Raw genomic sequence first — 13,524 nt, forward strand, 5'->3', positions numbered from 1 at the left:
ATTATTATAATTGATTTTAATCATCACTGGGATGAAAAACGTTCTCGTGAACAAAAACAAACAAGTCGTCTGTTTTTGAGCCATGTCCAGGAAACAGTGTGTACCTACGTCGTAATGATCGGTTGCATCGTGAACGCTCCAAATACTGTACATTTTAACATTATAACTTGTAGTGTCGTGATTTCAACGGCGGAACAGAATATCATAACGCGCGTGTCTTATTCTTAAAGACCATATTATTATTATTATTATTATTATCATCATCATTATCATTATTATTATCGTCGTCAATAAGTTATATCAATTTCATGTGGTTACGGCGTGCGTATGTACGGCCACGAGGGATATTGGGATCACGTGACGCGGTCCTGGAAGCAGCACGTCGGCACAGGCGGACTTGTACATGATTAATGCTTGAAGCCGCTATAATGGGCGGCGGCAGCGTGTTAGCCACATAATCGATAAGGAGACAATTTCCTGACTTACGCGTCTCCGCGTAATAGTCGGCCGGCCGGTGGCGGGGAAAACGAGCGAACCGGAAGAACGAGCCGCTAGAGAGTCTCACCCTCGGATGGGCTCGGAATTACGCAAATAATATAATATAATATAACGACGGAGACGTGGTTCTCGGCTGATGTGTTGTTTTATTTATTTTTTCGTCGTCGTCGTCGTCGTCGTCACTACATACGCCTTCACACCTCCACAGTTTTGATATTATTATACACGATGTATACACGCGTGTACGAACATTAAAAGGAAACATACGACGACGACGACGACGTTTAAACGAGACGAGTAAATAGCATAAAATAATATATTCTCGTATGCGTCGTCGACCGCCGCGGACGTGTGTGCATGTGATCTATGTAAGACGCAACGCAAACAATGCGTCGAAACCCTTTCGGGTCACTTGCAACGCAAAAGCTCTGTCGTCGTCTTCGTTCCTACAACACGACTAGACCGCATTGCGCCTAACGAACCCACCGAATTAGATACGCGAAACTCTGTCGCCGCCGCCGCCGGGCTCGTTTTATTTAACGCCAAACGGGGTCGTGTTTGTTTTGTAGAAAACTTCGGTGCCGTTAAAGTCGCTGTCGGGCGTGAGCGTTGTAGACGTCACGACGTGTCTTTGCGCATATTATATACTTATACTTGTGCCCTGTCGTCGAGACATGTCACCGAACATTATAATCGGCTGAGCATTATAGCAGTATCACAATTATACCACTACCGCGGTTGTCGGACCAAACATTGTCGCCGAGTTCGCGCAACCTCGTGGTTCTGTGCGTACGAACTGCCACACGACGCGCGATTTGCAGATTGCCGTCGCCCCGGTCGCAAACACAAGATTTTCAATTTCTTTCCTCAATAAAATCGCATACACTCGAAGATCGATAACTTGAATTGTTTTCTTGTCTATTGAATTTTTCGCAAGTCGTGTCGTTTCGTAATATGTGACTTAAAAATACATAAGTAGAATTTATTTTTAATCCCCTCGAGATTCGAGTTACCGCACTCGACTGCGTATATTCACTAATAATTAGACATCTAATAACATGCACAACAATTAGACACATCGATAGTAAACAAAATGTAATTTGTAGATGAAAAAAAAAATGCAAATTATGTGATTATAACGTTATACTTATATATATATAGACGTTTTGTAATTCAAAAATAATTATGTGATTATATATATACTCGTTAAATGAATGTGTATTCAAACGGATGACTTACATACATCATTTTTTTGCGCTTCTTGCATTACAATTTTTCACTGAGCCACAACAATCTTCAATGTTAATAATGCCCATATATATTTATGAGATCCAATGTGAGTATAATATAATCTGGTGATGATCGGATAACGATTATAATAATATTATGCCAGTCTCGACGGCGCTAAGAATAAGCCACCACCCTCCGCGCCGATGGCACTCTATTTTAAATCACTAGACCGTTTAGAGTTTTAACACACACACACACACACACACACACACACACACACACACACACACACACACACACACACACACACACACACACACACACACACACCCCCGTGTATAATACGAAACCCTCCGCGGAAATACAGTAATAATTTATTTTCGTCACATCCCGCGCGTTTTGAATCAAAGGGCGAGAATCGTTTAGGATTCGTGTCGGTGGCCCACGCGTACCTACTAAAAATCGTTTATATAGTTTATCAACCTTTGGATTGCCCACTACTATTGTATACGATCTCGTCTTATTCGAGTCGTGTTATTTCTGTCTTTATTCTCGCATCGTCGTTCAATGTAATCACTTGGTCCACTGCAACGCCCGTCGTCGCCAAGTCGATGGCAGCGGTTGTAACGCACGTGTTTGAATTATTTTTGACGATTTTCGTTTACTTGTCGTTTTGAGCTGCCGGACATCGATAATTGAAGCCTTCAAGATGGACCCGCAGTCCCTCCGAAGTCCATTTACATTATTGACTGCACAATGCAATAATTCAGTACTGTCCGATGAAATACTGAAATTGTCGTGAACGATATTTTTTAATATAGTGCATGCGACTCTGTCTTGAACCTTAGTCATGATTAATAAACCATTATTAAATGCATTCATTACTAATATAGTAATATACATACTACTCTGTGTATATTATGTGTACCTATGTGTTTCAACGGAGATATATTATTACATAGATATTTTAGTTTTAACATTTCATTAACGTTTAGTGTTTTGTTATTTTGTTTGCGTAATTTTAATTGGCATCGACGCATCAGTCGTCATTCATTTGATAGCTTTTCTTTCAAAAAAAAAAATCATTGGGTCTAATATTCCAATAAATTTAATTACGTGACCCAATTACAAACGATTTTCTGGCGTAACGGGATCTAGAAGGTTACGGCTGTGATCTGAAAGGTTTTTCTCTCAAATATTCAAATATTTTATTTTATTTTTTTTTATTGAAACACAAAAAAAGGTGGAAGTTGTTAGTATCTATATGAATATAAATATAAATTGTAGGTACCCACTTGCTTCCAACATTGAACATTTATACTTAACATTGTTTTGTATCAAAAAGCAGTTTTTAATAACCTAATTTTGTTTATTTTCAGTGTATTATGAACATTATTTTGTTATTTCTTAATTGTATTACACTTTGTACACTATACTATAAACAATTGTAATTGCATTGATAATTCAATTCTGCTTTGTTTTTAATCACCAATATTTTTTTTTACATTTATTTAAATTTTTGTTTTTGTTGTTATAATTCGATTTTTTAAGATTGAAATATTAGTAAACAATGTTTATAATTATTTAATATGTATTATAATACAATTAGTTAATTTATAACAATTTTGAATTTAAATAAAATGTCAATATTTTATTCGTACCAAAACAAAGTTTTTAAGTGTTATTAATACTATATAGTAATTACCGGGCCTATTAAAATAATAAAATATGTAGGTATTTATACATTTAACATTTTTAAACACCAATAAGGCCATAAAAATGAGATATTTAAAAATATCTTACAAATCAGGAATATTTATGTACCTTTTTTTATACATAAATCATAACTATATGCCATAATATATTGTACTTCTTTAATTTGCATTCAAAATATTACGTAGTAGTGTTAATTATGTTAACAAATGAACAATAAATTATAACATGGAATTATTTAAATTTAAATTTTTAACTGCATATATTTTTAAATATTTTTCAGAAAATCTACACAGATTTTTAAACTAGGGACATAGCAATTTCAGTCTGTTTAAATATTAATGAATTTTTGAGTGTCTCAAAATCAAATGAGTTGTAATATTATGTGCCCAACATTTTATAGATATATATTTTTTTTTATTATAAAAATTAAAGAATAATGTTTTAACTTAAAATGATAGAGTAAATTCTTTTCGTCTTAACTATTTCCACAAATTATAATTAATTATTAAATCAAACTAGGAATAATATCGACACACTAAAAAAATACAAAAAAAAAATAGTTCTTCAAGTACCATTTGTGATAACATAAACCTTACATAAAAGTTTTAAGCATATTATCTTTGTATATTACATATGTATTTCGTAAGACAGCACACCCTCTAAAAAGTAATTACATATAAAACTAAAAAAAAAAGAACACTTCATTGTAAAATCTATAGATTTCGTGCGCCACTAAGATTCTCAAACTTTGTATGTCTCCAAAAACTAAAACTAATCAACAGAAAACAACAGTTAACTTTTAAACCGATGTCTAAGTTTCTTATTATTTTACTTTCAGTACTTTGTAAACGTTGTAACCGATAGAGATAGAAGTTTTATTTTTTAGAAATTTGTATTACAATATTTTACAAAGATTTTTTTCGTCCAATTACGACACAGTTCATTCACAATAAGTATAAGCAAAATATAATGTTTATTAGTTACATATTAAATAATTGTGATGTTCATTTTTACTACGGTTCACAAAATGTATTGTACTGTTTTTTTATTTATCAATTCGAAAAAAAAACCAATAGGTTGATAACATAATGAGAAATAAATTTAATTATATTTTAAATGTCAGCGACAGTCTCTCTTAGTTTAGTTAATTATTTTACACACAGTTTGTCTTTGTATATACCACTGTTTCTTCGTTGTTTAGTTTGAAAAACCTTGAAATGTCTCTGATCGAAATATGACGGTTTAGACAAATTACCGTGTCCATTTTTGGACATTTTCGAATGGTTTACTATTTGTTATTACTTGTGTTACGTCAAACTTGCCTGCAGCCACAGTTTTCGGTCCTAATTTATAGCCAATCAGCAGTTTCGGATAAAAGGGTTCATATTTTACCGGTTATCAGATTTTTGCTGATGTCAGTTCGTCACAAATTGTTGTGTATTATTGATTTTTGGTTATGTTTCCTTGATCTAAACTTTCTTCATAATCCAAGACATTGACTGCATACATTTTCGTTCTTATTTTGAACTATTTAGAGATTTAAAATTGTGTATTATTATTTATGCAGAATTTTTAAAATTATATCATACATATCGGTAAATAATAATTCATAAGAATGTTAAAACTAATCAAAGGTCATAAAACATTTGAAGTTCATTTATTATAATTAATGTTTGTATACTTATACTGATCATGAAACAAACGTTTTCTCGTTAGTCTTGTGTTATACACTACTACAGATTTTTAAATGCACCTACCTTTTTTATTGAAAAATTATTTTACATTTTTATCGTTGAAAATAAATTATCAGTGTTCAAAAGCTTTTTACACAACATGTCTGTAAGAAAAACAATGTGATATTATATTTTCTCCCGGAATATTTTACACTTATAACTATAAAAATATTAAAGGTAAATAATATAAAAGTGTACTTATCCATTTGACTAACTTGAATTTCAAGACTACAGTAATAATAATAATAATAATAATATGACCAATTTGTTGCATACTTATTTTTTTAAACATTTGTTATGACTTAGGTATTCACGTATTAAAGTAGAGTTCACGTTATAAAATATTTTATTACAATTTTTAGAACATTATTCAACGAATGAAAAAGATTACCAATTTTAAATATAAAGTAGGCAGTCATCAACCTGTACTCAGAGTTAATATACCTATTACCTTCTACATTATATATTCACTTAACCGTAAGCTAGTCTGCAAGATTTATTTCTAAATATTTTAAATTGTAAAAATGTACGTTCAATGCAAAAAAACGGCATTTTCTAATGTTGTTAGTAGTGTGAAAAGATAAAATGTACTCCCAAAGTTAATCTACAACTGGAATATCACTGTACAGTAAATGTTTAGCAAACAAATATTAAATTTTTGATCATTTTTCAGACGAACATGATCTTCAAACTGCCATTAAAGTTCCGTTCGAGGACCCACAACTATATTTTGACAGCGGGGAGGACGGTTTTCCAGCATTTGGTATTAAACCTGGATCTGATATAAAATCACCATATCGATTATTCCTTCCAGAAAAATTGTACTCTGAGTTCTCCATCGTGGTTAATTTCAAACTAAATTCTATGGATGGTGGTTTTTTGTTTGCCGTTGTCAATCCTTTAGAAAACGTAAGTATATGGCATATAAATACCTATATAAATTATAAAGCAAAATTGTTATCATTTTATCAGTATTTTACATTATTCTAATACTTAAATAAATCTAATTAGGTCAGTAAAAGAGAAATCCAGGATTTTAATTTTTGAAATATTCTGTACACATGACTTGCTAGTTGCTATATAATAAAATGATAATAGGTATAATAACTAATTTTGTTTAATGTGGACAAGAATTAATTTTTAAAATAAAGTTTCCCAATAAATATGGGGTTTTTGCATATTTTCTTTATTATAATGTGTCACTTATCACATTTTGAAGCAAAAAAAAAAAAAAATACTACCATATTGAAATTTGAGGTTGTTTCTTGTAGACAGTTTGATCTATAATTGATTCTTTAACGGTTTAACGAAATTAGATAAAAACAAGAAAAACTCAACAGGTTTTGTTGTTATTTTTTACTTAAAAAATATCACAAATACATTCGCACACATTTTATTTAGTCATTTTGAAATAAAATGTTAATTAAAATGAATATATAAATGAAAAATAACGATTTTAGTTATTTTTTTTGTAACTGTTTACCATTATTACCATACTATATTTATATTTCCAACATTATTGAAATGTCCATTAATTTAGTCTAATTTTAAGCTATTTATACAACTACACTAAGAACCTTTACATACAGTATCGTGAATCGTGATATGTCAGTATTGATTTCTACGTTAATGACAATAATATAGGATATTATTACATTATATTTCATAATAATATCTATATAAAAATATTATATGATAATATTATAGGTACCTAAAAATTATTATACAATACATTTGATGTTTTTGCTAATGCTAGACCGTATTACTAGTAACTTATCATTCATAACTAGGGCTGTAAATTTAATGCACTGAAGAACCTTAAAAAATGCATTAAAAATTTCAAAAAAATGCAATAAAATAATCACTTAAAATGCAAAAAATGCAATATAAAATACCAAAAATTAAAGTATAAAAATCATTTAAAATGGTTTTTAATTTAATTTTTATATTTATATTAATATTAGGTACAAGTAACTATACATTGGCACATTACATGCATAAAAAAGTGTTTATTAAATAAAAAAAAATTAGTAAAAATGTTGATTGAATTTGAATTTTCTATACTTAATGCTATTTACATGAAACATTTTTTAAAAACTTAAAAAATAAATAACTTACAACGAACTTATATAGTTATTTAGCAATAGCCTCATTTTATCAACGTATATAGCCTGTGTTCAAAGACAAATATTTTTTCAAACATGTTTTCCGTCAATTGACGGAATTCAATTAAAAATACTGAAAAATGAACTAAGAAAGCAAAATATGACCTAAAAATTCCCAAAAATAACCCAAACAATTAAAAATGTAAAAAAATGCAAAATAAAAGTTGCGTAAATGAAATAATAGTTACATAATTCAAATTATGTACTTACAAAGCTACGTTTCACAATCACCAAAAAAAATGCACTCTCCTACAAATTCACAGCCCTATTCATAACACTAAAAATGTATAAAAATATCATTAGATATGTAGGATAACAGAATGTATCCGATCAAAATCGTTTTTCGTATTCAATGCTATCATATTATTGTATTAAAATTTAAAACGTCCATTACAATAACCTACTCATGACAAAGTACACTTAAAATCTACTATACAAAATAGTGACTTCACACTTTTTTTAAAATTAATAAGACTTTGTTTCAATATTATTTAAGTAAAATAGTACATTAAACATTTCTTTTTCTTAGAAAATATAATCAAAATTCCATATGTTTAATACACATGTCTATAACCTATATACTATTCATCGAAAAGTAATACTAAAATTTCGAACTGGTTTCTAACTCTAGATTATTAGTATATTTAATTGAGTGGAGTTACTGTGTAATATTGTAAGCAACTAAAAGTGTTCATCAGAGAATGTATAACAAAGTTATTTTATTTTTAGTAAAAATAAAAAGTTTTATGGATAAATTTAATTGATATCATATTAACATATTATGCTGTTATAAGTACCTACATGTACAGTGTACACAAATTTAATACATACTAATCACTTACCATTTTAGTAATACAAACATTTTGCATATAATTAAAAGAAAAAAGTTAGATTTTACATTTTAGATTTTATATTTACCTTTACTATTAATTTGTAACCAGTAGATTTCTTAGAATGAAATTACACAGTTAATAAAATGATAAATAAACTTTGTATGATATTGAACTATTAATGATAGTACATCATTTATCCTTGTTTACATGCCCAATCAAAAACGAGAATAGAACAATTTTCAGTATTATTTAAATATTGTTTTTCAATTTATCTATGTACAGTAAAAAAAAAAAAACAATTTTTATACTCTTAATAAAAATAATAACATTTAAAAATGTGTATATAATTTTATGTTTTATACGAGTTTTATTTGAAGAAAAATTCAATAAAGAACTATGTAACCATTTTTTAAATGTTTACACTTAAAATTTGTTTAATATCAATACAGTATATTAAAACATAAAAATAATTTCATTCTTAACAGTTTTTGATTCTGTGTTTCAAAAAAATTTTCTCAAAACAAAAATTTTGGTTTGGAATTGTAATTGGCAATATTTAAAATAAAATAATATACTGATTTGACCTCACAACTTAAAAAAGTAACAAATATTTAGAAATTACTCGTATTGTGTCTTACTCTTGTTGGATTTGCATTTATTTTATCGATACTTGTTTGTATTTAAATGAAATATTAGAAGTTTTAAATACCAGTTTTGCGCAGTCTTTGACAGATGAAACATCACGGTTGTTCATCTGATATTTCGTTAGAAACAGTTAATTTCTTGATGTCAAGAATTTCTAACCAGCTTTGATTTTCGTCCTCTAAAATTCCGAAATTCCTAAATTCCTGATTTGTCCACCAAAATATTATTTTAGCGTAAGTGAATGATGTCTGTTTTAATAAAATATCCACCAGAAAGATAATATTATAACTAACAAGTTCCTGGATGAATATTATGATTAGTTGTCATGTACTGATGAAATATTAATTTCAATTATTTGTGTACCTAGCTAAAAAATATGGTTTGATTCGTTTTTTATTAAATATTTTTTTATCATTTTAATATGTTTAATAATTAGATAAAAGTTATAAGGTTGACAGCTTATACAATTTTTATTAAGATCTAATGCAGAATATTAAATAATATGGTAGTCAAATTTTTGTTTTTATTTGCATTTAATTTAGATTGAGATTTTAAGTAAAGCTTTGTTTGTTGACAACAAGATAAAATAAAATTGTCAAATATTATACATAATATGTTGTTATCAAACATTCGTAAGTACCATTAATTTGTCATCTCTATGTATTTATAATACATTTTTAAAAATATACTTCAAATGTTTATGAATGTCATTAAGAAACTAAAAGCTACGGTGTTGAAAATTGAACATAAAAAAACGAAAATATTTTTTTGTTATAGAAGGTAGTCAGTAATTCATTTGTCAGTTTTTTATTAAATAATTTCTGAGATAAAATGATTGGAATAAAATAATACATTTAAGAATAACGAAAAAATAAATGGTCCATGAAATTAACAATTTAGAAAAATCGTGGAAATGCGTATTTTTAATAATTGTAAGCAATTTATTTAGACGATAACAACGTTACACATAACAAAAAAGTATATGGTGCATAAATAATTGTATTATTATCTTAATAATCATGTTAAATAAGTACAATTTGAAAACATTAATAAAAATAAAATGGTAAAAAAATAATAATTGTATACTATAATGCTCGAAGTTAATGCGCAATTTGATGAAGTATGTTTATTGTATCAAAGTACAAGTACATGCGAAATTGCGGAATTATTAAATTTGTTAGTTTGATATTATTATAAAACTATGCAAAGTTCTTCACAGAACAGTATTTGATATAATTTATAACAATAAATGATAATCATTTGACTTCTGATTCCTGATGATTAGCCGCATATTTCAGATTATGATTTCGATTATAAATGTATACATATATATACTTAATATCAAAATGAATGAATAAATGTATTTTGGCTGAAATAATCTGTTAAAAGTTTAAAATACACGTATGCCTATCAAATTTTTGAATAAAACAGTACTAAGTATTATTAAATAATTGGGAATTAATTATTTCGTTTAATGGAATACAATATATACCAATTTGCGTTATATTTTGTTTAATGATACATCATATATTTTGTTAAACGTTACGTTTTGTTTTATGTTATTTATTTATTTACGTTTATCGTTTTCCGTTATAATTACGTTTACAAATTTCAATCGTTTTTTATCAAATATAACGTTATAATCATAACGTTATTATAACGTTTGCAAGCCCTGATAAAACATCTATGAGCCATGAGGTACAAATATCGTCGAAAAAAAAAAATATAACAATATAATATTAGTATGACGCAATATCGAGGAATCGAGATCACATAATAATAATATCATAATATAATATCCAAAATCGATTCCTATGTCCGCCGTTTCTCATCGTTACTCTCGCGTGTTGCAGGTGGTACAGTTGGGCGTGCAGGTCGTACCGTCGTCGTCGAGCGCTATGAACGTGAGCTTTCTGTACACGGATGTGAACAAATACTCGTCGTCGTCAAACGTCTTGGCCACGTTTTCGGTTCCGTGGAAGATTCGGAAGTACATACGGCTGGGCTTGAAGGTGACCAGAGAGTACGTGCGGTTGTTCGCCAGGTGTTTGGGACCACAAACCGTGATGGTGGTCAGGGATCCGGTGGAACTGTTGTTCGACTCGGCGTCCACGTTGTACATTGGCCAGGCGGGACCGCTGATCAAAGGGCCGTTCGACGTGAGTTCTTTTACGATAATGTTATGCGACCGGTAATGTTTTGATATTTATCGTACGCAGATATTAAATTCAAAAGGTACACAGCGCGCTGCTTCCAAGTGCTCTAACCCACCTACCAACCCACCCGTATACCCCTCACGTCCACGTGCCGAAACCCACGTATACATATTTTGACGTCTCGCCGATGTTACAATCGCTGTACCTACAAATATTGCACACGAACGAAACTCTGTGTCGAGTTTTATTATAATAATATAGTAAGTTGTCGTCGGCCTAACCGGCTGTGTTTCGGGAGTAGTTTACGATGGTCGTATAAAAGCAGCGACAACTGCTGTAGAGAAATATTTGGGAAAGCTCGCGAGCTTCAAGACGGTCGCTCAAAGCGTACACGAATCAAAATTATGGTAACTTTTCCGAAGTATATTTTTGGGCGAGGTGCCGTTGTTTAAAAACACTTATCTCGTAAAATGGAATTTCTGAGCCGTTTTTGAGGGTTTTTAATCAAATTATTAATTTTGTTTATTTAACATAAAATCCATCTTGCCCAACGTATTTCGGCACATCACTCGAGAAGTCCGAAACTTTTACGCATCTATAGAAACCTATACAAATTGTGTACATAATAATATGCATATACATAGTATAAATTTGCATTTTATTTTTTAAGTGTTGGCGTCAGTACTAATATTTTAATGAAAAATAAAACTTGAAATAAACGAAATTTTCTTTTAAAACTTTTTCTATTCAAAAATGTTTTGACAGTTCACCAAATATACTTAGTTATTGTGTAATGAGCTGTATTAAAACTTAACAAAAACCGAATACATTTTCAAATGCAATAATAATAATACATATACGGATATTTTACGTTATATTATTATATTAACATTACGTTAGGCAAGATATTGAAAAAGTTCAACAAGAATCCATCTAACTTTTTAATCGTAAAATCATATTGAAATAAAATTACAAATCAAGTGTAGAAACAATATTTCGTTATAGATGTATTACGCAATATTACCATGTTTTTACTTAAAACCACTTATTATTTTGGTTTACCTTAGTACGGATTATTCAATTTGTATTCATATCAAATATGTTTATACAATATTAGTTTACCCTAAAGCCTAAGTGCATTTTTGGTGTGTTAGGTTGTGTATACTGTTTATTCATATTAAGTAATTTACCGCACTATATAATGTTAATAGTTCGTATTTTGTATGTATTTGTTTTGCATTCAATAAGAATCAAATCACATCGTCAGTTCGAATATTTTGACTATGCAAACAGCAATCATATCATTATATTATACTATTCTTTGAACAGTCTGAAATGTTCCCTTAACAATTTAAATTACAATCAAAGTTTTAGAAAACTTCATGATGAAGTTTCGCTATGAGTTCTAGAATATTATGCTCAAGAAATTATAATTAATATCCGTCGAGAAGTCGGTTGTCTGAAACAGTGATGTCGATCAAAACATTCCTCTGCGACCTATCGAGTATCTGATAGCTTAAATCAACTCTTAAATAATGCTGTATTTAACGGACATGGGAGTCCATAATTTCATTGTATAAAAATCATAATATAAATGGAGTGCAGAAACTTCTTCGACAACATAGACTGCACTTTGTATAAAGGGTGAAGGATAATCGGGCGAATTAAAATTAAATTTCAAAACGATCAAGCCGAAATGCTCGAAATCATAACAAGTTCTTAAATAACAACATCCTCGTCAGTTTTGAGTGGAAACCATAAGCCGAACGTGACCAAATCTACTGAAAATCGTACGATCGTAGTAACAAGTGGTTTACCATAGTCGACGGGATGGCGTGAACGTGCCCTAAGACCTGAGTCGTTGAGAATATTCGTGCTTTACAACCTCGGGGCAACAGTGCTTAAAGAAAAAAACAGTTATTTTACTATCACAATAATAGTGTAGTTATCAAATGGGAAAGTACTTGTTTCTTCCGTTTTTTTTTCTTTTTGAAGATTGCTACTTTTGTAAATAGTGTTGTTACAGCCTAAGTATGGATGAAACATAAGCCAAGGCTTATGATAATAACAATAATATAAAACCTATTATATAACAGTAATTGAAAACAACAAAAGATATACATATTATCTTCTTATTTACTTACTGGTACAACAGCACGTATTGCAATGAATCGGATGATAGTTAAATTCTGAAGACAGCAAATATTCGGTGACCGATGGTCGATATAAATATAAATTCGATAGTTAACGAACTAATGTGAACGCTAAAAAATTATAAATTATTATGTAGCCAAGCCATATTATGGTACATTGAAATGTGATTTAATCTAATCGCTTACACATAAAATAAAAGTCATTTTTATTGGTTTTATTTAAGTCGGTAATTGCAGAAGATCATGGCACCATTTCCTTTTAAACCTGTGCCTAGGATTTCCTGGGAGTGTAAGAGTAGAAAAGTTTTTGATAAGAGGATTCTGATGGGATATAAATCGCTTGTGAAAGCGCGAGTAAAAGAATTGTACTTCATCTTTATTTATGGTGTGCATAT

The 13,524-nt window shown here is 29.5% G+C and overlaps 1 protein-coding gene across 2 annotated transcripts in view; it reads left to right on the forward strand.

The window, feature by feature from the left end:
* Positions 1-13,524, forward strand: part of LOC111034025 (collagen alpha-1(XVIII) chain) — a 246,854-nt gene that overhangs the window by 39,364 nt on the left and 193,966 nt on the right. For both annotated transcript variants that reach the window (XM_022315042.1, XM_022315043.1), the window contains exons 3-4: positions 5,851-6,086; positions 10,674-10,979. In XM_022315042.1, the coding sequence (XP_022170734.1) occupies positions 5,851-6,086; positions 10,674-10,979 (542 nt within the window). The remainder of the gene's footprint in view (positions 1-5,850; positions 6,087-10,673; positions 10,980-13,524) is intronic.

The sequence above is a fragment of the Myzus persicae genome, unplaced genomic scaffold, assembly GCF_001856785.1.
Source record: "Myzus persicae strain clone G006 unplaced genomic scaffold, MPER_G0061.0, whole genome shotgun sequence".
NCBI lineage: Eukaryota > Metazoa > Arthropoda > Insecta > Hemiptera > Aphididae > Myzus > Myzus persicae.